A 22,766-nucleotide genomic window follows, 5' to 3' on the forward strand; every position below is an offset into this window, starting at 1 on the left:
AACGCTTACCGAGCAATTACAATAGTTACATTACCAAGAAGACTACAAAAATGTTACCATTTTGGGTAGCAGCAGTATGTGTTCACATGCCAGTTTGATTCCACCTACTCTTATTTCTGGAAACTCTCCAGGAGGAATGTTACACTTCCGTGATTTCTTTTGTTGTTGTTTACAAGAATTGTTTTAAGATACATATTTGTTCTAAGCTTAGAAAGGTTGACTTAGTCCCAGAATTCTCAGGTTATTGTAATCAAGCCTGCCAACTTCAATCTCAATCCTAGTTAATTTACCTAGGGATAACCGATATGGAAATATTTTAAGTTACAGTGAGAGATGCACAATGGTAAGACAACAGATATAAACGTGTAAGGTGGACATGTATGCAAGTAAATCCAGGCCAGTGTCACATAATAAACCAGTTTAAAGATGAAATTGTCTACCCTTGGTCCCACATTGCCCCGTCTTTGTGCCAGCACAAATGCTTCTGTGATCGCTTAATAAACCAGGCTGCAGATCTCCTCTGGATTAAAGCCAACTTTCCCTCATAGATTAGTTTTAGCTGGGTTAGTTCTACAAGATAGTTCCTTGCACGAACACTTGACAAAGTAACAAGCATGGAAATAGGACGGCAACACTAAATTAAAACATGTATTGAAAACACAACTTCACACATCAGAGATGGGAGAGAAGTACACCAGGCCTTATGGGCTTAGACCGCTGTCCTGGTTTCGACCAGGATAGAGTTAACTTTTGCTGGGTTGGGAGAGCACAGCTAGAGGGTTGGGTCCTGATCAGCCACTGGAGTATTTCATACCATGTGATGTCATGCCCAGGGTATACAAGTGTTGCTGTGGGGGGGTGGTTGCCGCACTCAGTAAGCCACTGTTCCATTTTACCTGTTTTCTTTTTGGACTCACTATAGTTACTGTTGTTCTCTTGTTATATTTAGTAAACAGTTTCTTTTTACTTGATCTACGAATTTTCTTCTTTTTGTCCCTCCCCTATTTCACTGGGGAGGGGGAGGTGAACGGCTGACCACGTGGCCTCTGGCTGCCACCTGAGTTCAAACCTCAATAGCTTTTGGCACCCAATGTAGGGCACTGAGGTTTTTTGAGATAACAAAACAAGTAAAATGTGGATTGCTTGGCTCCTTAGGATCTTACCACCTCATTTGCAATATGTGTTTCCCATGCTGTTGCTCACCTTCCGTGAGAGTTGGGTTAAGATTCTGTTTCTGTTGTACTGTGATGCTAACCTATGACAGCATGCGGTCATAGGTCCTGGGGCTATTTACAGTTCTGTTTGAGAAATTTGGTGAATTCAAATATGTTTGAAATGTTGACATAAACATGGTTGCTGTGCTGTTAGGAGCTAGTGTGTTTCTGAATGTGGTTCTGGTTTTGTTCAGGGTTAAGCAACTAGATAAGAATATCACCTGGAAACCTATCCCAAGGTTGGAGAATTATGAGTGGCTGGGGGTATGGAGTAGAATGGGCAAGTACTTAGAACAGTGGGCACCTCCAGTGTTTTGGAACTTCACTCCTGCACAGGTACAGAATCCTGAAGAACTAATGAAATATTTGGAAAAAGTATGTTGTCACTCGGGTAATTCCAGAGAGGCACAGCTCATTACAACATGCTGGGGCATAGCCCACGCTTACTGGGTGATATTAAACACTGTTCAGCACCCTCAAGAGGAAGAGAAGGGCTCTGCACCTGGTAACCAAGTAACAGAAACTGCAGCCACTACAAGCCCGAGGACAGGCGCTGCAGCTGAACCAGAGAAGCAACCCATGACAGTGTCAGTTGCTCCCATACAGAAGAACAAATACACAAGAAAATCCCCTCACAGTGTACAGGGTGATGATGAACGAGGCCCATCAAGAGGAGAAGGAGGCTGAGACAGTGATAGTCACCCAATCCTTATCCCCAAGTGAGTTGTGAAACATAAGATTTCAGCCACCATTCAAGCGAGCAACTCGTTACCTGGGTGCTGGGACAGTGGGGCCAGTAGTATGGAACTAGAGGGCAGGGAGGCGAGGCAGCTGGGATCCCTGTCTAGGGAAAGAGGCATTGACAAAGCCACTGGAAAGAAGACACAAAATCTCAGTCTCTGGAGATGATTTCTGTGAAGTGTGAGGGAGAGGTATCCCTTCAAGGAAGACTTTGCATGTCAACCAAATAAGCGGACCACTATGGAGAGAGGCATTCAGTACTTGAGGGAGCTAGCTGTGAGTAAGGTAGTTTACTATGACCCAGATAATGCACAGCTACCCACAGATCCAGATGAAGTCCGATGCACCTGGCCCATGTGGAGGACTTTGGTACAGAGCACACCCTCATCATATGCCAGTGCTTAGCAGTAACGGACTGGAAAGACAAAGAGGGACCAAGAATGAATGAATTGGCTCACTGATTATGACAATATGAAGAAAATGTCTCTTCCCTCATCATCGGCTGTGAAACAATTATCTCAAGATGTCCAGCAACTTAGGGAGAACATGTCCTACTCCACACCTGCACAGACCAGAATCTCAGCTATAAGGAGCAATCATTTCTCTACTGGAGAGAACTGGTACACACCACGAGGGAAGCTGTGGCATTGCCTGCGTGACCATGGAGAAGACATGAAGAAATGGGATGGAAAACCTAACTACCTCCTGGAAAAGCAGGTATGTGAGCTGAAAGGAAGAACAAGTATAGAACGTCATCCTTTCAGAAGAAATGCTGCTCCGGTTTCCGGTTATCAAGATGAAGCTGAAATCCCTGAATGCCACTCTAACCCATTTGTCGTTAGCGGGTATTATGACCAACACTAGAGGGGCCCTGCCTCCAGCCAGGTGGAAGACAGGGAAAACTGAGTTTACTGGACTGTGTGGATTCGATGGCCAGGCACATCTGACCCCCAGCAGTATAAGGCTCTAGTGGACACTGGTGCGCAATGAACCCTAATGCCATCAAAATTTAGAGGAGCAGAACCCGTTTGTATTTCAGGAGTGACAGGGGGTCTCAACAGCTGACTGTACTGGAGGCTGAGGTGAGCCTAAGTGGGAAAATGGGAAAAACATTGTGACTGGCCCAGACGCTCCATGCATTCTTGGCATAGTTTATCTCAGAAGAGGGTGTTTTAAGGACCCAAAAGGGTATTGGTGGGCTTTCAGTATAGCTGCCTGTTGAGCTCTGAACTTAGCTGGCAGCCAGAAGCCACATGGCTGGCCATTCATTTCCCCTCCCCGCAGTGAAATAGGGCAGGGACAAAATGAAGAAAATTTGTAGGTTGAATAAAAAGAAATGATTTATTAAATATAACAAGAGAGTAACAGTAACAATAGCAAGTCAAAAAAACCTGGGTAAAATGCAGCAGTGGCTTACCAAGCACGGTGACCGCTCCCACAGCAACACATGACCAGACTGGAATGGAACCCGAAAACTGCACGCGCCCACCTGTATCCCTGGGCTTGACGTCACATGGTATGAAATACATCAATGACTGACCGGGATCAGCCACCTAGGTGTGCTCCCTCTCAATCCAGGGATAGTTAACTCTATCCTGGTTGAAACCAGGACACTGCCTTGGAAACAGTAGGAATTAAACAGCTGTCTGTGTTACCCGGTCTCTCAGAGGATCCTTCTGTTGTGGGACTGCTGAGGGTCAAAGAACAATGGGTGCTAACCGCCACTACAACCATGCACCGATGGCAATACCACACCAATGGAGACTCTGTAATCCCTACTCATAAACTGATTTGTCAGCTAGAGAGCCAAGGAGTCATCAGCAAGACGCACTTCCCTTCTAAGAGCCCCATAGGGCCAGTGTGAAAGTCTAATGGAGAGTGGAGATTGACAGTGGACTATCGTGGCCTGAATGAAGTCACGCCACCGCTGAGTGCTGCCGTGCCAGACATGTTGGAACTGCATTATGAACTGGAGTTGACGGTGGCCAAGTGGTCTGCCACGATTGATATTGCCAACACATTTTTCTCCATCCCTCTGGCAGCAGAGTTCAGGCCACAGTTTGCTTTTACCTGGAGGGGTGTGCAATATACCTGGAATCGACTGCCCCAGGGGTGGAAACACATTTGCCCCACCATTTGCCATGGACTGATCCATGCTGCACTGGAACAAGGTGAAGCCCCAGAACATTTACAGTACACTGATGACATCATTATATGGTGTAATACAGCAGAAGAAGTTTTTAGGAAAGGGGAGAAAATAATCCAAATCCTTCTGAGAGCCGGTTTTGCCATAAGGCGCAGTAAAGTCAAGGGATCTGCACAAGAGATGCAGTTCTTAGGAGTAAAATGGACGTCATTAGGAGTAAGACGGGCATCGTCACATTCCAATGGAGGTGATTAATAAAATAAAAGCTATGTCCCCAACAACTAACAGAAAAAACCCACAAGCTTTCTTGGGTGTTATGGGTTTCTGGAGACTGGCACATTCCAAATTACAGTCAGACTGTCAACCCTCTCTATCTAGTGACTCAGAAAAAGAATGATTTTGTATGGGGCCCAGAGCAGCGACAGGCTTTTGAACAAATTAAGTAAGAACTAAGTAGCCCTTAGCCTAGTCTGGGCAAGGACAAGATGTTAAAAATGTGCTCTACACTGCAGCAGGGAAGAATGGCCCCACCTGGAGTGTCTGGGAGAGAGCACCAGGGGTTGACTCGGCGTTGACCCCTGGGTTTTGGAGTCAGGGATACAGAGGATCAGAAGACTGCTACGCTCCAACTGAAAAGGAGATACTGGCAGCATATGAAGGGGTTCGAGCTGCTTCAGAAGTGATTGGGACTGAAGCACAGCTCCTCCTGGCACCCCGACTGCCAGTGCTGGGCTGGATGTTCAAAGGGAGTGCCCCCTCTACACACCATGCAACTGATGCCTCATGGAGTAAATGGGTTACATTAATCACACAAGGGGTCGAATAGGGAGCCCCAGCCATCTGGGAATATTGGAAGTGATCACAACTTGGCTAGAAAGCAAAGATTTTGGAATGGCACCGGAGGAAGAGGTAGCACATGCTGAAGAGGCCCCACCATATAATAAACTACTGGATAACGAGAAGCGATATGCCCTGTTTACCGATGGGTCCTGTCGCATTGTGAGGAAAAGCTGAAGGTGGAAGGAAGCTGTGTGGAGCCCCACATGATGGGTTTCTGAAGCTGCTGAAGGAGAAGGTGAATCGAGTCAGTTCACAGGGGTGAAATCTGTCCAGCTGGCCTTGGATACCGCTGAGCAAGAAAAGTGGCCGGTGCTCTACCTCTGTACTGACTCATGGATGGTGGCAAATGCCCTGTGGGGGTGGTTACAGCAGTGGAAATGGAGCAACTGGCAGTGCAGAGGCAAACCCATCTGGGCTGCTGAATTATGGCAAGATATTGCTGCTCGCGTAGAGAATCTGGTTGTGAAAGTACACCATGTAGACACCCATGTACCCAAGAGCCGGGCCACTAAAGAACATCAGGACAACCAACAGGCGGATCAGGCTGCCAAGATTAAGGTGTCCCAAGTAGATCTGGACTGGCAACATAAGGGTGAACAATTTCTGCCTCTCTGGGACCATGACTCAAGCCTCAAGCCATCAGGGAAGAGATGTGACATACAGATGGGCTCGTGACCAAGGGGTGGACTTAACCATGGACGTTATTGAACATGTAATCCATGAATGTGAGACGTGCTACGATCAAGCAAGCCAAACGGTTAAAGCCCATGTGGTATGGAGGATGATGGTCAAAATATAAATATGGGGAGGCCTGGCAGATTGATTATATCATGCTCCCACAAACTCGGCATGGCAAACACTATGTGCTTACAATGGTGGAAGCAGCCACTGGATGGTTGGAAACTCATGCCATGTCCCATGCCGCTGCCCAGAACACCATTGTAGGCCCTGAGGAGAAAGTCTAAAGGCAGCATGGCATGCCAGAAAGGATTGGGTCAGATAATGGGACAAATTTCTGAAACAACCTCATAGACACCTGGGCCAAAGAACATGGCACTGAGTGGATATATCACATTCCCTACCATGCACCAGCCTCTGGGAAAATTGAGAGATACAACGAGTAGCTAAATATAAACTACACTGAGAGCAATGGGTGGTGGAACTCTCAAATACTGGGACGTGCATTTAGCAAAAGCCACCTGGTTAGTCAGTCCCAGAGGCTGTGCCAAGCAAGCTGGCCCTGCTCAATCTAACCTCCTACATTCTGTGGTTAGGGATAAAGCCCCCACAGTGAGCATTAGGAATGTGTTGGGGAAGACCATCTGGGTTACTCCTGCAGTGGGTAAAGGTAAACCCATGAGTGGGATTACTTTTGCCCAAGGACCTGAGTGCACTTGGTGGGTGATGCAGAAGGACGGAAAAGTCCAATGTGTGCCTCAGGGAGATTTGATTTTAGGTGAGAACAGCCAATGAACTGGACTATCAAATAACCCTGTTATTGCCATTGGTGCCTCGCAACATCCCCATGCCACATCCTAAGTCTCCTGCTCCACCGACTGAGCCAACTCTGCCTCAATCCTCAGCCTTATAGACTGTCATAACAGATGGAACCTGAAGTTATGGACCAAATGAACTCAGAAGATATTGTGGAAGAATGGCCCACAGACTAAAGGAATAATATCTGTGAGACTTGGGCAAAAGAGGTTGTGATTCCTTAGGGTGTCTTTGGAACCTGAGTACAACATCAATGGTATGAAATAAGGGGTGGAGACTGTCCTGGTTTTGGCCAGGATAGAGTTAACTTTCACTGGGTTGAGAGGGAGCACAGCTAGAGGGTCAGTCCCTATCAGACATTGGAGTATTTCATACCATGTGATGTCATGCGCAAGGATACAGGTGGGCGCAGGCTCTCTCGAGTGGGCTCAATTTTCAGATTCCTGTCCAGTTGTGTGTTGCTGGGGGGGCATGGGGGGTGGTAGCTCCACTTGGTAAGACACTGCTGCATTTTGCCCATTTCTTTTTGGACTCACTATTGTTACTGTTGTTCTCTTGTTACATTTATCAATTTCTTTCTATTCAATCTACGAATTTTCATCTTTTTGTCCCTCCCCTACTTCACTAAAGAGGAGGGCGGTGAACAGCCAGCCATGACGCGTCTGGCTGCCAGCTGAGTTCAAACCTCAACAACCACAGTACCGATTAATTTTCTTGTTGAACTTTTATTCTTAATAAAGCCTTTTTATAACACTGAGTAAATGTCATCATCACTGGTTTACAGCCCACAATAAAAACCCCCAACATTTAAAAGTCACAGATTTCTTAAGAGGAGAGAAAAATAATGTACAAATTTAACTCAAACTGAAAAGAAAAGCAGCTCCTTCAACCGTAACCAAGTCAGGACACTTCACAAAAAGATGCCTTCTGCAAAATCTTCAAAGAAAGGTTGTCAAGACTCCTAATGTAACAGTCATGTTAGAAGCAGAATTTTGCTGTAGCATGCCTTAGCACTTCTTTGTTGCAAATGCCTGGACTGGGGGATGGGAAGGAAGAGTTCTGATGTGTGATATATGTGGTATCCTTTCTCTAACAGCCGTGTTAATGTCTATTCAGAGATGAACTAGATCAAATTCTAATGAAGTTCTTGAAATGGGACAGGGCAGCTTTTTCCATGTCAACCTACACAAACCCTGTGCTGTGAAATCTTAACTTCCAAGGACTTAAGGAAAACCCTAATACTTTCCTACTTAAAAGTTAAAAATACAAGTATGACTGAAACTCCCTAATAGTTCTATCTATGCCTAAGAATTAAGCTTCGAAACTAATGAAAAAAGGAAAAGATTTTAAACCAAAAAGGAAATTCCTATGCTGTAAAAGCTGTACTACACCAAGAAATATATACAAATATATATGTCAGCCACTCCTCAACTATTGTTACTAAAAGTAGAAATAATAGTTTTCTTTCTGAAATCTAGGGCAGTGGAGAAACGTCTGCTCTCAACAGATTTGAAAAAAACCCCTTTAAAACATAACAAGAAGCAGCATATACAGCGAGCGTGATATCCTCTAGAATACAGACTAAAAGACTTTAAAAAAACCCAGAAACTTGAACAAATGTAAAGGCTTTTCACAACCTGAGGTAAACCCTGGGAAGACACTTTAACATTCCATAACTGAAATGTTTTGCAGGAATGATAACGAAAAAATCATGATAGATCCTAATAAAAACCTATTATGAATGAGTTCTGGGTGTTGAGCCATACACAGAATCACAGAATCATCTACGCTGGAAAAGAACTTGAAGGTCATCTAGTCCAACCATTAACCTAGCACTGACAGTTCCCAACTACACCAGATCCCTCAGCACTGAATTGACCTGACTCTTAAACACCTCCAGAGATGGGGACTCCACCACCTCCCTGGGCAGCCCATTCCAACACCCAACAACTCCTTCTGGAAATAAATAATTCCTAATATATAGTCTAAACCTTCCCTGGCACAACTGCCTCTTGTTCTATCGCTTGTTACTTCGTTCAAGAGACTCATTCCTACCTCTCTATAACCTCCTTTCAGGGAGCTGTAGAGGGCGATGAGGTCTCCCCTCAGCCTCCTCTTCTCCAGACTAAACACCCCTAGTTACTTCAGCCACTCCTCCTACGACCTGTGTTCCAGACCCTGCACCAGCTCCATTGCCCTTCTCTGGACACGCTCAAGAAATTCAATGTCCTTTTTGGAGTGAGGGGCCCAAAACTGAACCCAGTCATTGGGTGCGGCCTCACCAGTGCCAGTACAGGGGTCAGATCCCTTCCCTGTCCCTGCTGGCCACGCTATTGCTGACACAAGCCAGGATGCCATTGGCCTTCTTGGACCCCTGGGCACACTGCTGGCTCCTGTTCAGCCGGCTGTCAATCAACACCCCCAGGTCCCTCTCTGACTGGCAGCTCTCCAGCCACTCCTCCCCAAGCCTGTAGCGCTGCTGGGGGTTGTTGTGGCCCAAGGGCAGCCCCCGGCATTTGCCCTTATTGACACTCACACGGTTGGCCTCAGCCCATGGCTCCAGCCTGTCCAGGTCTCTCTGCAGAGCCTCCCTACCCTCGAGCAGATCAACACTCCCACCCAACTTGGGGTCATCTGCAAACTGACTGAGGGTGCACTCGATCCCCTCGTCTAGATCATCAATAAAGATGTTAAACAGGACTGGCCCCAAAACCGAGCCCTGGGGGACACCACTCGTGACCAGCCGCCAACTGGATTTTACTCCGTTCACCACAACTCTTTGGGCCCGGCCATCCAGGCAGTTTTTTACCCAGCAAAGCGTGTGCCCATCCAAGCCATGAGCAGCCATTTTTGCCAGGAGAATGCTGTGGGAAATGGTGTCAAAGGCCTTGCTAAAGTCAAGGTAGACAACATCCACAGCCTTTCCCTCATCCAATCAGCAGGTCACCCTGTCATTGAAGGAGATCAGGTTTGTCAGGCAGGACCTGCCTTTCACAAACCCATGCTGACTGGGCCTGAGCATCTGGTTGTCCCACATGTGTTGTGTGATGGTACTCAGGATGAGCTGCTCCATCATATTCCTGGGCACCGAAGTCAAGCTGATAGGCCTGTAATTTCCTAGATCATCCTTTCAACCCTTCTAATATATGGGAGTTACATTGGCCAATTTCCAATATGTCGGGACCTCCCCGTTCAGCCAGGACTGCTGGTTTAATGATGGAAAGGGGCTTGGCGAGCACCCCAGCCAGCAACTTCATCACCCTTGGGTGTATCCCATCCAGTTCCCTAGAGTGATGTATGTCTGTGTGATGCAGTAGGTCACTGACTATCTCCTCCTGGAACGCAGTGGAGCCATTCTCCCAGTCTCTGTCTTCTGGCTGAGGAGGCTGGATTCCCTCAGTACAACTCGTCTTTTTATTAAAGACTGAGGCAACGAAGGCATTAAGCACCTCAGCTTTTTCCTCATCACTCATTGCCATGTTTCCTTCTGCATCTAGCAGGGGATGGAGGCTCTCCCTGGTCTTTCTTTTGGTGTTGAAGTACTTACAGAAACATTTCTCATTATATTTGACTGCTGAAGCCAGATTAATTTCTAGTTGGGCTTTGGACCTCCTGGTTTTCACCCTGCACAGCCTCACAGCATCTTTGTAATCATTGTGAGCAGCTATCCCAGGGTTTCCCACATTATCTTAATGAATCTACAATACTTCCAGAAGTTCATTTTGCTTTCTTCCTACAAATTCCTTTTAAAAGTCTTTCTAGAGTTCATGCTCAACTGTGTCATTCAAAGACAGTGTCTTCACAACACACGTGGTCTGTGTTTGCCCTTCAAACATATTATTTCTTACATTATTGTTCATATCAATTTCAAAATATCATTCTATCTTGAACTAAGTTTTCAAAAACTTTGATTTCAGATTTCTTCAGAAATTAAATAACATATATTAAACTATTTTAAAGGTAACTCATTACATGTAACACTTACCTGTGCAGTTTCTGTCATTTTCTGTTCAAAATCAGATTTAAATGCAGCGTATTTCTCCACATACAGTTTATAGGTATCTGTAGCTTTTTTGGATTTAACCGCTGCCTGTAGACCGGTACAAAAAAGTGTCAAATGTCACACATACAATCTGATCCATGTTTTTTAAAGGCACTATTTAAAGAAAGCCTAGGATGATCTATAAAAAGTATTCAGGGGCATATCAAAACAGTGAAGTGTCATAACAAAATTTCACCACCAAATAACTCAGATTCCAGCCATGACATGTTTCTATTTAAAGTTATACATTAACCACATAAAAACGTAACAAAGCAACTACCTCATTTAAATCCCCTCCCTTTATCAGCAATGACATATTTATAACATACTTATTTTCTAAAGAAATTTGTATTGCTGAAGTTAGCTAATTAGCTTCTGTCAAATATTCAGATCTGCAAGAGAAAAACATGATGAAAGCAGGGATCGAATACAGAGCAAATAGTTATTTGTGCAATTCTGAAAGAGTCCACTGTAAAAAAAAAAAACCCAAAACACCAAAATGTCACAGTTCTCTGTTAGAATTGAAGAAATTAAAAAGTACAGGTATTACATCAGTGGAAATTTTAAGATTAAGAGATATTTGAAAGTGAAATTAATACAGAACATACTGATGGCCAGATGTATGCATCTCAGTGTTGTTTATAATAGTCTTGTTGGCTTTATAATTTATAGATTTTGTTTTCATTATTTATTGCTAATGAACCAATATAATCTTTCTGGGAATTTAATATTCTTAAAATACAAGACAATCCCAATACTACATGGAGAACAAAACTGAATGAAGTGATTTTTTATGGTTGAGAAAAAGTTATTTGAAAAATTTACAGCATGACACAAATGAGATGGGAGTTTTTCAAACTTCTGATATTCTTGCTATTTCCAAGTTAAAAGCCAAAGAAAATAAAAATAATCTTGAACACCAGCTTTTTTTCTAGCTTATTTGTTCAACATGCCTACATTATCTCATTGAATTTTTCCATCAGTTGTAACTCAGAAGTATTCCTGAATTATTAATGACATCGGTAAAGACAGCTATGTATTTAATATTTGTTCTAGTTCTGAATAACTCTTCTCCTCTCTTTCAAAATAATTTCATCTGACTCATAGTAAAACCAGAAACTATTTCTGACTTGCAACGACTTGTAAAGCTGACCACTATCTAAAACTTCAAAAGAATTAATACAAAGATGCCCTCTGGAAAGACAAAGTTATATTCTGCAATTTCCAAGAGAAAAATAACTGAAAATCTTGAGTAAAAGAGTAAAATTATAGCATTAGCACTTGTTCACCTGGGGAAACATCAATGAGGACTTCAAAGGAAGATGAACCAAAGCTACATTTCTTTTTTTCCAGTTACAAGAAAGCTTAAACAGATCTTAGTCACATAGTTTTCTAAACCCAGCATAACAGAACCTGAAAATACTTCACTGTATGAAGATTATGAATCTTTCAGGCATTAAAAGAAGAGCATGGCAGGTTTTATCAAACCCATCAGTTACTTGTCCTCAGTTTTACTTCTCATATTCTCACTCTTGCACATTCACACAGGGGAATTACCAATAAGAAAACAGTACTATTTGTCTCCCAAATGACATTGACTATGCTGAAAGTTCAAGGTGCTCTATGAACACTTGCTTTTAAAAATAGTTAAGTCTGTTCCGCAATAAGATCATTCCAAACTTAACCATTGAAAATTAAAGAAATGCCAAGATAAAATACTTCAAAAATAAGTTTTTTCATAAAGCATTATGTAATTGAACCCCATATGCATGAGTTTCCATCTCTTGTAATTGTGTTTAATGATGAGCAGAATCTGAGTGTTACATGCTGAAGAGCATCTACAAAAACCAACTAATCAGCAGGACAGACAAAACAATAACACACTTGAACATTGTATGATTAATTAGTAATCTCTTCTGAAAACAAGATGTGTCAATTCTCAGGTGCAGCAATTGCTACAACGCTATTTAGCAGATTTACAGTAAGCGAAAGAATAAGAATCAGTCAAGAATTTTTTGTCAAGTCACTATAAATAGAGAAGCTCACATGTCAGAGGACAACAGGAAATTATTACACAAGTTAACACTAACTTCCAGCTGCAATTAAAATGGCAAGGTCTCAGATATCTCCTCAGATTCTTCAATAAAGTACTTCTCCAAATATGTGGCTTTGTCATAAACTTTTAGCATACTGGTGCAGATCCCCTGCTTTCTGATAAAGTAGTTACCCTGCAATTTTGATAGAACACATTCTTCATGTGCTAAAAGTAATAAACCTATTCTCTGACTAAGGAAAAATAAATTGTTATCTTTGTCACCATGTTTCTGAAATTACAAGTGTAAATTTGAATAAAGACATGACTGAAGAGATATGACAGTCAGTTACCTGCTCCCACTGGCAACAATTTTAAGTGCTTACAGAGCACTCAACTATGGCCTAATTTTCAAACAGAAGTATCTAGGCAAGATGCATAAAACAGTAAAAAAAAAGCTACATCCTATACTGTTTCCTCTTTCTCCCTTCTCATGTAGATGTCAGTCAAACTGCTTCCTCCTTCTCTGCTCTCATGTACACATCAGTCAAACTGACTGTTATTTTGTATCCAACTGAACAAGAATAATGTTACATATTAAAAACAAGCCTTCTATCAAGTCAGCTTCTCCTACTGAGAAGTTTCAATCTATTTACAAGAATTCAGAATATTTATACTTGGAATAGATTGGCAGAAAAACATGTCAAGAATCCACACTGACTCATTTGCGACAGAAGCTGGGAAAAAAAGCTAGATTTATATTGAAGTTAAAACAATCAGAACATGGTCAACAGGATCACTTTTGTCATCAGTGAAAAAGACAATAACCAACTCTTATCTGCTCCAAGATAGTAGTATAAAAGGTACTAAGATCATTCTAACAAGAAGAAAGTCCTACAAAGATCAGGTAATCAAAATGGAAATAGACAAAGGTATCAAGTTTAAAAAGTCAGACACACGGAAACATGTCCTCTTTCCTCTACTACTTAGTTTCCTGGAAAGAGGAGAATGTTACAGTGATGCCAGCTGGTCAAGGGAAGCGATCCTTCTCCTCTGCTCTGCACTGGTGCAATCGACCTGGAATACTGTGTCCAGTTCTTGGTTGTCCATTGCAGGAGAGACATGGATGTACTGAAGAGACACCAGTAAAGGGCCACAAGATGATGAAGGGACTGAAGCATCTTTCCCATGAGGAAAGCTGGGAGAGCTGGGACACTTCAGTGTGGAGAAGGGAAGGCCCAGGGTGGGGATCTTATATATAGATACAAATATCTGAAGGGAGGGTACATAAAAGACAGACCCAGGCTTTTTCCAGTGGTGCCCAGTGACAGGACCACAGGCAATGGGATAGACTGAAACATAGGAGGTTCCCTCTGAACATCAGGAAACACTTTTTTCCCATGAGGGTGACTGAACAGTGAAACAGGTTGCCTAGAGAGGTTGTGGAGTCTCTACCCTTGGAGAAATTCAAAAGCCATCTGGACACAGTCCTGGGCACCTGGCTCTAGCAGCAGGGTTGGACAGGGACCTCCCTTCCAACCTCAGCTATTCTGTGATCCTGTGAATGGATCAAACTCTACCATAGCCCAAGGACAGTACTAAATATAGCATCAAGATACTCATCTCGTGGGTTTTTGCACCACGAAACTGGAACCTTTTAGGTTAGCATTGGAAGTGATGCTAACTTGTTTTTTTTCTCAGTGGAACAGACTTCCAATACTCTTCTAATTAGCTACTTTCTCTCACTGAAGGGGCAACACAAAACCTCCTCAATTCAATAACAAGGGCATTGAGTGTTCGTCTATTTATCTAAGGAAATTTATCCAAAAACATAACAGATGCTGAAACAATTATATGCCATTTCTGTAAAAGCCACTAAACAAAATTATCATATGATGCAGGTATTTACAAAGTAATGACTGCAGTGCAGTTAGAACATAACTAGATCTTCAAAATATCATGCACATTACAACATAGCCACAACTACTGCTTTTATCTAGCCCTTTCTGAGCATTTCACTTACTAATACAAGGTGAACATATTACTGATGGACAACACAATAAATTAAATTACTATGTCACAGAACTACCTTATCAACTTCTCTCTGTGTTGCTCCTTCCTTTTTCAAACGTTCTTGTTCCAGACACTTTGTATTGTAGTTTTCCTTTGATTTCTGTAAGGCCTGAGTGATACTTTGAATATTTTGCACTGCTTCCAATGTTCCTGAAACATCTTCTTTAGTCTGCCAAATATCACATGGTTGTCAAAACCAAACCACTTTAATTTTAATGTTAAGTCATGGACATGCATAAGAAGAAAATTAATAACCTTTTTATAAGCTTTGATTTGTTCATCTCCATACTTATGAACTTCTTTTATTAGCTCTTGCAATCTCCGCACAAGATCCAAGTGACAGCTTGCTAGTTTTTCTGTTGAGGTTTTGAAAACATCCCAAACTGGTGCAAATGTCCTAGATAGAGGGAAAAAAAAAATTAAATGTTAATGTTTCCCTTTAGTTAACTGTGATTTTTTAAAATAGTGTTACAGTATAATTGACAAGTTTATAGAAGTTCACTTCTGTTCCTTAAACTGAAACAAAAAAAGCCCCAACTGCTATAAATTCTCATTAAATAGGTTTCAAATGTACTTGGAATCCTATCTACTAATTTCTCCATGCTTTATGTTTCACCTGTATTGACTCTAAGTGAACTTTGTTGTGTTTTACTCATTAATATTCTTTATCAGCAGCGCACAATAATGCCAAGTGGTATTCCTAAAGATAATGCAAGAGAAGCTGAGAATAATTCAATGTATAGAAGTGTTTTTATGTGTATGCTTGAAGAGTGCAAGCATATCAGAAATTATTTGGTTAGTTAAGTTTCTAGTTGTCATATCATTACAGCCACAAGATGCCAGAAAAAAATCCTAGCAAAGATGGTCTGCCACTAAAAGGGATTTACTGATTAATAGAGATTAACCATATGGCAAAGGAAGGTGGAGGATAGGTCATTCCTCTGATTTGGATTTCTATGTTGAATGGACTTCTCCAGGTATTCTAAAGATACACTCACACCTCAGTTTCCTGGTTAATGCTGCTGAAAAATCAATACTATACATCGCTTTTAAAGCACCAATGTTCAAACTAACATGCAGATACAGAACCTTTGGAGAGTAGCAACAAATGGTATCAAATTACCCACTGATGAAAGCTCCCCACATTTCTAGCTGTAATTACTACAAATAAAAAAATCTAGCGTCATCTAAGAAGTCTAAGTTCTCACCAACATAATGTTTCTAATGAAAAAACACCCATTAATCATTCCATTTTTTTAAAAGATACCCTTGTATAAAACTTGAATTAAACTATGGAATAACTCTACTGAAAAGTGCCATTCTTAACATCTCTGAAGACAGAGGTAACACTTCAGAAAGCAGAAATAATATAAATAAATAAATTTATTGCCACATTTGCTGACCATATGTTCTCTCTTTGGAATAATTACCACAGGTTTGGGAGCACAGAACAGAAAGTCACATTCTTTATTATATCTGAAAAGAACTCAACCTTAAACACAGAGGAACAGACACTCTCTCCATGTTAGGGCTTTGTGGCTTTTTAAATTGTGAATAAAGAACTGTACTATCTTTGTTTTTGTTACAGCTTCATGATATTTCGCATGGTTACTGAAGAACTAACACAATAATTTTTAAAGGTGGCAAAGTTATGTTACCTCCAACATCATCAATAAAATATTCAGAATCAAACTTGACTCTAACATTTATGAAGTTACCTATTTCTCTCATATGTACAATTACTTACCCAAGTTGTGTGTAATTGCTTGCTGATTTGGCTAGTTTTGTCATTGACCTTGAATATGCCTCCTCTATTGTAGCCCTGTCAAAGAAAGCCATGAAAAGCATAATCGAAATTTTGAAGATATTTAAAGACAGATGAATACGCATTCTAAAGGCACAAACAGAGAACTTTTTAATTTAGGTGAAAATTACTCCATTTTAATGACCCCTCAAAAGCTATATACAGAAGTATATTTTAAAAAAAAAGATCTAAGAACCCTGTGACAGAATGTCGCAGGGAACAGAGACAAGTAAAACCTAGGGACTTAAGACTTGAAAAAGATTAACTACTTCTTTCTATACTCTCTGATGTTCCCCTCTGCCTTTACATTCTTTAGTAAGTCAGAACAAAGTGACATAACAATCACCTGGCTAACACTGTCTAAACATCAGAGAGTTACAGAGCAACAGATTAAAATGTATTTGTAATGAAAACATTAAAATAAACAAACTGAATGCTTACTGAGCAGTCAAATTGAATAAAGTGGGATCTTGACTTGTCTTTTTGTTAGGGGGGGTGTTTTTTTGTTTAAGTTCTTTGTATAGTGATGTTTAAGCTTGTAAAACAGTGAAATAACATGCAATGAAAAGTATTGTAATTTACTGTTTATACTAATTTTTAAAGTCTCAACGCATTTTAACTTATTTTGGAAAACCTCTTCCCTGTATAAAGTTTCATTATATTTTCTTGCACTCAAACCCACAATTTTATGTCTTTTGGCAATTTAAAATCCAAGAGTCAGTAAAGATTTCCTCCTTAAAGTCTCTGCTGGGGCAATTGCCACGGAATAGCAGTCCTTCCCACATCAATCGTCCTCATCCTCCTATAACTAAGGTAAAGATACACACTATTTATTATACATTATTATCTGCTACTGTTTTTTTATGTGGGCACCAATGACACAGCCAGGAGCAGTCTGAGCAGTATCAAGAAGGATTACAGAGCCCTGGGAATAGCTGTAAGGGATGCTGGAGCACAGGCAGTTTTTTCATCAATCCTCCTGGTCAAAGGGAAGGGTCTGAAAGGGCCAGGCGATTCCGGCAAATCAACAATTGGTTATAGGACTGGTGCCACAGCCAAGGATTCGGCTACCTGGGTGAACCTCAGTCCATCCCACTCCTACCAACTTGATGCTGGTGTCAGCAGTGAATGCCCAGGGCCTGAAAAGGAATCACAGGTCAGCAAGAAAACACTTGAAGAGCAGCACGGGGGAGTTCCAGCGTGTAAGTCAGCTTCACTGGGGACCCAACTTAAATGCCTCTATGCAAATGCATGGGGAACAAACAAGAGGAGCTAGAGATGTGCACACACTTGCAGGACTAAAATGTTACTGGCATCACAGAGACATGGTGGGATGGCTCCTATGACTGGAGTGTTGGAATAGAAGGATACAGACTCCTTAAGGAGGACAGGCAGGGGAGATGAGGAGGGTATGTCACCCTCTATGTCACTGACCAGCTGGAGTGCATGGAGCCCTGCCTGGGGATGGATGAGGAGCCGACTGAGAGCTGACTGTGGCTCAGAATCAAAGCGGGAGGGCAGGGACAGGTGACAATATAGTGGCGGGTCTGCTACAGGCCACCCAACCAGGAAGCCTGAGCAGATGAGGCCCCCTTCAACAGACAGGAACAGCCTCACATTCACAAGCCCAGGTCCTCATGGGGTACTTCAACCACCCCAATATCTGTTGGAGGGACAGCACAGTAGGGCATAAGCAATCCAGGAGGTTCCTGGAATGCACTGATGATAACTTCCTTCTCCAAGTGACAGAGAAGCCAACCAGGAGAGGTGCTATGCTGGACCTTCTTCTCACCAACAAGGAGGGGCTGGTGGGAAACGTGAAGCTCAAGGGCAGCCTCAGCTGCATGACCATGAAAAGGTGGAGTTCGGGATCCTTAGGGCAGTGAGGAGGGTGCACAGCAAGCTCATGACTCTGGACTTCAGGAAAGCAGGCTTTGACCTCTTCAGGAATCTGCTTGCTAGGCAGAATAGATTGGGATAAAGCCCTGGAGGAAAGAGGGGCCCAAGAAAGCTAGTTAATACTCAAGGATCAACTTCCCCAAGCTCAGGAGTGATGCATCCTGACAAAGAGGAAGTCAGATAAAAACAGCAGGAGACCTGAAGGGATGAACAAGTAGCTCCTGGACAAACTCAAACATAAAAAGGAAGTCTACAGAGAGTGGAAGTAAGGACAAATATAGAGAGACTGTAGCAGCCAGGGGTCAGGTTAGGAAGGCCAAAACCCTGATAGATTTTAACCTGGCCAGGGACATCAAGGCCAACAAGAAAAGCTTCTATAGATATGATGAAGATAAAAGGAAGATGAGGGAAAATGTGGGCCCTCTCTGGAAGCAAAAGGGAATCTGGTTACCCGGGACATGGAGAAGGCTGAGGTACTCAATGACTTGCTTGCCTCAGTCTTCACCAGCAAGGGCTCCAGCCACACTGCCTAAGACATAGAAGGCAAAGGTGGGACCTGGGAGAATGTAGAACCGCCCATTGTAGGAGAATTCTGATCAGGTTCGAGACCATGTAAAGAACCTGAAGGTGCACAGTTCCATGAGACCTGATGAGATGCATCCATGGGTACTGAGGGAAGTGGTGGATGGAGTGGCTAAGCCACTATCCATCATATTTGAGAAGCTGTGGCAGTTTGGTGAAGTTCCCGCTGACTGGAAACGGGGAAACATAATCCTCGTTTTTAAAAAAGGGTAAAAAGTATGACCTGGGGAACTACAGGCCAGTCAGTCTCACCTCTGTGCCTGGCAAGATCATGGGAGCGGATCCTCCTGGAAAACATCCTAGAGCACATGAGGAATAAGAAGGTAATTGGTGACAGTCAACATGGCTTCACTAAGGCCTGACAAACTGGGTGGTGTTCTGTGGCAGGATTACAGTGTGAATAAGGGAAGAGCAACTGATGCATCTACCTGGACTTCTGCAAAGCATCTGACACTGTCCCACATGACATTCTTGTCTTTAAATTGGAGAGAGTATTGGGTTTGTGTATGGCGGGGTTTTGGTAGCAGGGGAGGGGCTACATGGGAGGTTCCTGTGAGACACTGCTACAACCTCCCTGGGATCTGAGTTGGACCCAGCTCTGGCCAAGGCCAAAATCAGCAATGGCAGTTGAGCCTCTGTGATAACTTATTTAAGAAGGGGAACCTGCAGCAGAGAGAGGAGTGAGAAAAACACTTATGCAGATACCAAGATCTGTGAAGAAGAAGGAGGAGGGGGAGGTGTGCTAGAGCAGATATTCCCCTACACCCTGTGGTGAAGATCATGGTGAGGCAGGCTGTGCCCTGCAGCCCCTGGAGATCAGCGGTAGAGCAGATGCCCACCTGAAGCCCATGGAGGACCTCATTCTCAAGCAGGTGGCTGCACCCAAAGAAGGCTGGGACTCTGAGGGAAGGAAGCCTGCGCTGGAGCAGTCTGTTGCTGGTAGAACTGCAGCCCATGTAAGTGACCCACGCTGGAGCAATTCATGAAGACCTGCAGCCCATAGGAAGGACTCACATTGCAGTTCGTGGAGGACTGTCTCCCATGGGAGGGACTCCACTCTGGAGCAGAAAAGCATGAGGAGTCCTCCCCCTGAGGAGGAAGGTATGTCAGAAACAAGTGATGAATTGATTGCATCCCCCATCCCCTGAGTCACTGCTGGGGAGGAGGTAGAGAAATCAGGAGCAATGCTGAGCCTGGGAGGAAGGGAAGGATGGGGAGAAGGTGGGGTTTTTTTAAGATATGACCATATTTCTCACGTACTCTGAAGCTGATAGAAGCTCTACTTGCTCAAATTAAATTTTCCTTTTTTCCCAAATAAAGTCTGTCTTTTGCCTGTGACCATATCTGGTGAGCCATCCTTCCCTCTCTTTGTCTTGATTCCCGAGCCCCACCAGGTGGGGGAGGAGTAAGCAAGTATCTGTGTGGTGCTCAGTTGCTCTCTGGGCTTAAAGCACAACAGAGAGACGTGGATTTGATGGATGGCCCACTCAGTGGATAAGGAAGTGACTAGACAGTTGCACTCAGAGTTGCACTCAACAGCTCAATCTCTTAGAGGAAAACAGTGATGAGTGGCATTCCTCAGGCGTCAGTGCTGGGGCCAGTGCTGTTTAACATCTTTATTTGCAACACGGACAGTGGCATTGAGTGCACCCTCAGCAAGTTCACAAACAACACCAAGCTGTGTGGTGCAGTCGACACGCTGGAGGGAAGGGATGGCATCCAGAGGGACCTGGGCAGGCTGGAGAGGCAGGCCTGTGAGAACCTCATGAAGTGCAACAAGGCCAAGTACAAGGTCCTGCACATGGGTCAGGGCAATCCCAAGCACAAATACAGGCTGGGCAATGATGAGCAGATTGAGAGCAGCCCTGCAGAAAAGGACTTGGGGGCATTAGTGGATGGAAAACTGACTATAAGCCAACAACATGCACTCACAGTCCAGAAAGCCAGCTGTATCCCGGGCTGCATCAAGAGAAGTGTGGTCAGCAGGTCAAGGGAGGGGATTCTGCCCCTCTACTCCACTCTCATTGAGACCCCCCCTGCAGTACTGTGTTCAGTAAAACACTGAAATTTTAATGAAAAATTCCAGAAAACAAAAGCTGGTTTTCTGTACAGCTTTTACTGCAAGAAACCCTCACTGAAACAGCTCCTCAGTCAATCTCATACAATTTTTTTCTGTATGTCATGTGGTGTCAGTAACTGAATTAAGACAAAATTCTGAAGCAGACATACAATTAATTTTGTCCAAAATGAAAATTCTTATGTTCAACATAGCATCAGCAGTTTTCTTTCACAAAGAAGAACTAAATACAGCACTAGGTCATCTTTTTTTGAATTTTTCACATATGCAGATTTCAGTTCTGTCCCATCCCACAGAGAATGTGTTATTTTCTTCATATTATTTTCTTGTCCCTATTTATCACTTTGTTTTCTTTAAAAAACCTAGTTTCTCAACATCTTCATTTGAAAGTACATATTTTTTAAGATTATACTAGCAGTTGCTAATACACTAATTCCATAGCTGTAGTCAAAAACTTTGTGAGACTGATGATTTTGGCTACTTTAAATTATTGGTTTTCTTCCAAAAATGATGAAGAATTGGGATTAATAAACTGCTGGACACCTAATATGACACTTCCAACTTTTTACTCTTTTTTTTTTAAATTCAAACCTGAAAAATTAGAAGCTTGTTCTTAATTGATGCTTAAGAGTCACTATTCAGTTCTAAGTGGATGGAATAAACCTAGATATTCTTGCAGGATACTAAGAGAAATTTTTAAATCCTCACTGATTTTTACATATTTTGCATGTTACTGTTAAACATAACAATAAACTTAAATAAAACCCACAAACAGTATATTAAAGATCCAGGATTACCAAGGATGAATACTTACCTCTCTCTTATAAAGTCTGCTAAGTCTTTTGTTGACAAATGTCCATGTTTCATGTTGTGATAGAGGACATCAAAGCCATTGTTCCTTTCCCCCTAAAGACAGTTAAAAGAAGTAGAACTATGAAACACAACATGCTAAAGCAATTACAGAACCAAGTATAAAGCCTATATTTTAGTAACTGATTGAGTTTCATAAAGTGAATGATTTCTAATGCTTCATGTTTTTACCAATTGCTGTTAGTTCCCTTCAATCCCCTCATGTAAAACAAACCATCATCACCTCAGCAGCTACTAATACCCTTCTAATGACAATTCTTTTATTTCATATTTCTAGGCTATATTCAAAGACATTTCTTTTCTAGATTTCTTGTATTCTAGATTTTTTTTTATTCTTTCACTTTCTGTCAATAAATACATACTTAATATTGTACTCTCTCTTAATTTTCTCATACATTCATTATTTTCTATTAACTAAAATTCACACTTTGGGATCACTGGATATCCCACTTCTCCAGTTCTTCACGCTTAATGTATCTTCCTCTATTTTCTTTAAAACTGGTTAAAAAATCACTAATCTCTGCCTTCTCAGGTAGCTTCCCTTTGACTATTTTTAAATTTAGTTTTGAAACTTAAAACATTTTTCAGTGAGTAAGTTATACCTCACCATTAAAACTGAGACACTGCATTAATAAACTCAGCCAGCTTATCACCTCTGGCACCATGGTGAATTTCCTCTGGAAAGGAGATGACTAACAATAGAAATTAAAGGAAGGTGAATTAAGGAACAGCGTAATAATAGCACTGCTACTATAAAGGTTCTCCTGTCCAATATCCATTCCCCTTCTCGCTTCCAAAAGCTTCAGATCCATAATACTGCTGCTACGAAAGACGCAGAAGCACACCCTCAGGAAAACTGCATGCCTGTTTAGAGTGGAAGGGAAAGAAGGATTGAATGGAATATTTCAGTTGGAAGGGACCTACAACAATCATCTAGTTCAACTGCTTGATC

At 42.3% G+C, this 22,766-nt stretch overlaps 1 protein-coding gene across 2 annotated transcripts in view; it reads right to left on the reverse strand.

Annotated features, from left to right (window-relative positions):
* The window catches only part of FCHO2 (FCH domain only 2), a 96,410-nt gene extending 74,563 nt beyond the window's left edge, over positions 1-21,847 (reverse strand). For both annotated transcript variants that reach the window (XM_026866767.1, XM_026866766.1), the window contains exons 1-5: positions 21,759-21,847; positions 16,330-16,404; positions 14,838-14,979; positions 14,599-14,751; positions 10,421-10,525 (exon numbers count right to left, since the gene is read on the reverse strand). In XM_026866767.1, coding sequence (XP_026722568.1) covers positions 10,421-10,525; positions 14,599-14,751; positions 14,838-14,979; positions 16,330-16,404; positions 21,759-21,811 — 528 coding nt within the window. In that variant the 5' untranslated portion in view covers positions 21,812-21,847. The remainder of the gene's footprint in view (positions 1-10,420; positions 10,526-14,598; positions 14,752-14,837; positions 14,980-16,329; positions 16,405-21,758) is intronic.
* Between the last annotated feature and the right edge of the window lie 919 nt (positions 21,848-22,766).

This window comes from Athene cunicularia (assembly GCF_003259725.1).
Source record: "Athene cunicularia isolate RWA chromosome Z unlocalized genomic scaffold, athCun1 chrZ_part4, whole genome shotgun sequence".
NCBI classification, from domain to species: Eukaryota; Metazoa; Chordata; class Aves; order Strigiformes; family Strigidae; genus Athene; species Athene cunicularia.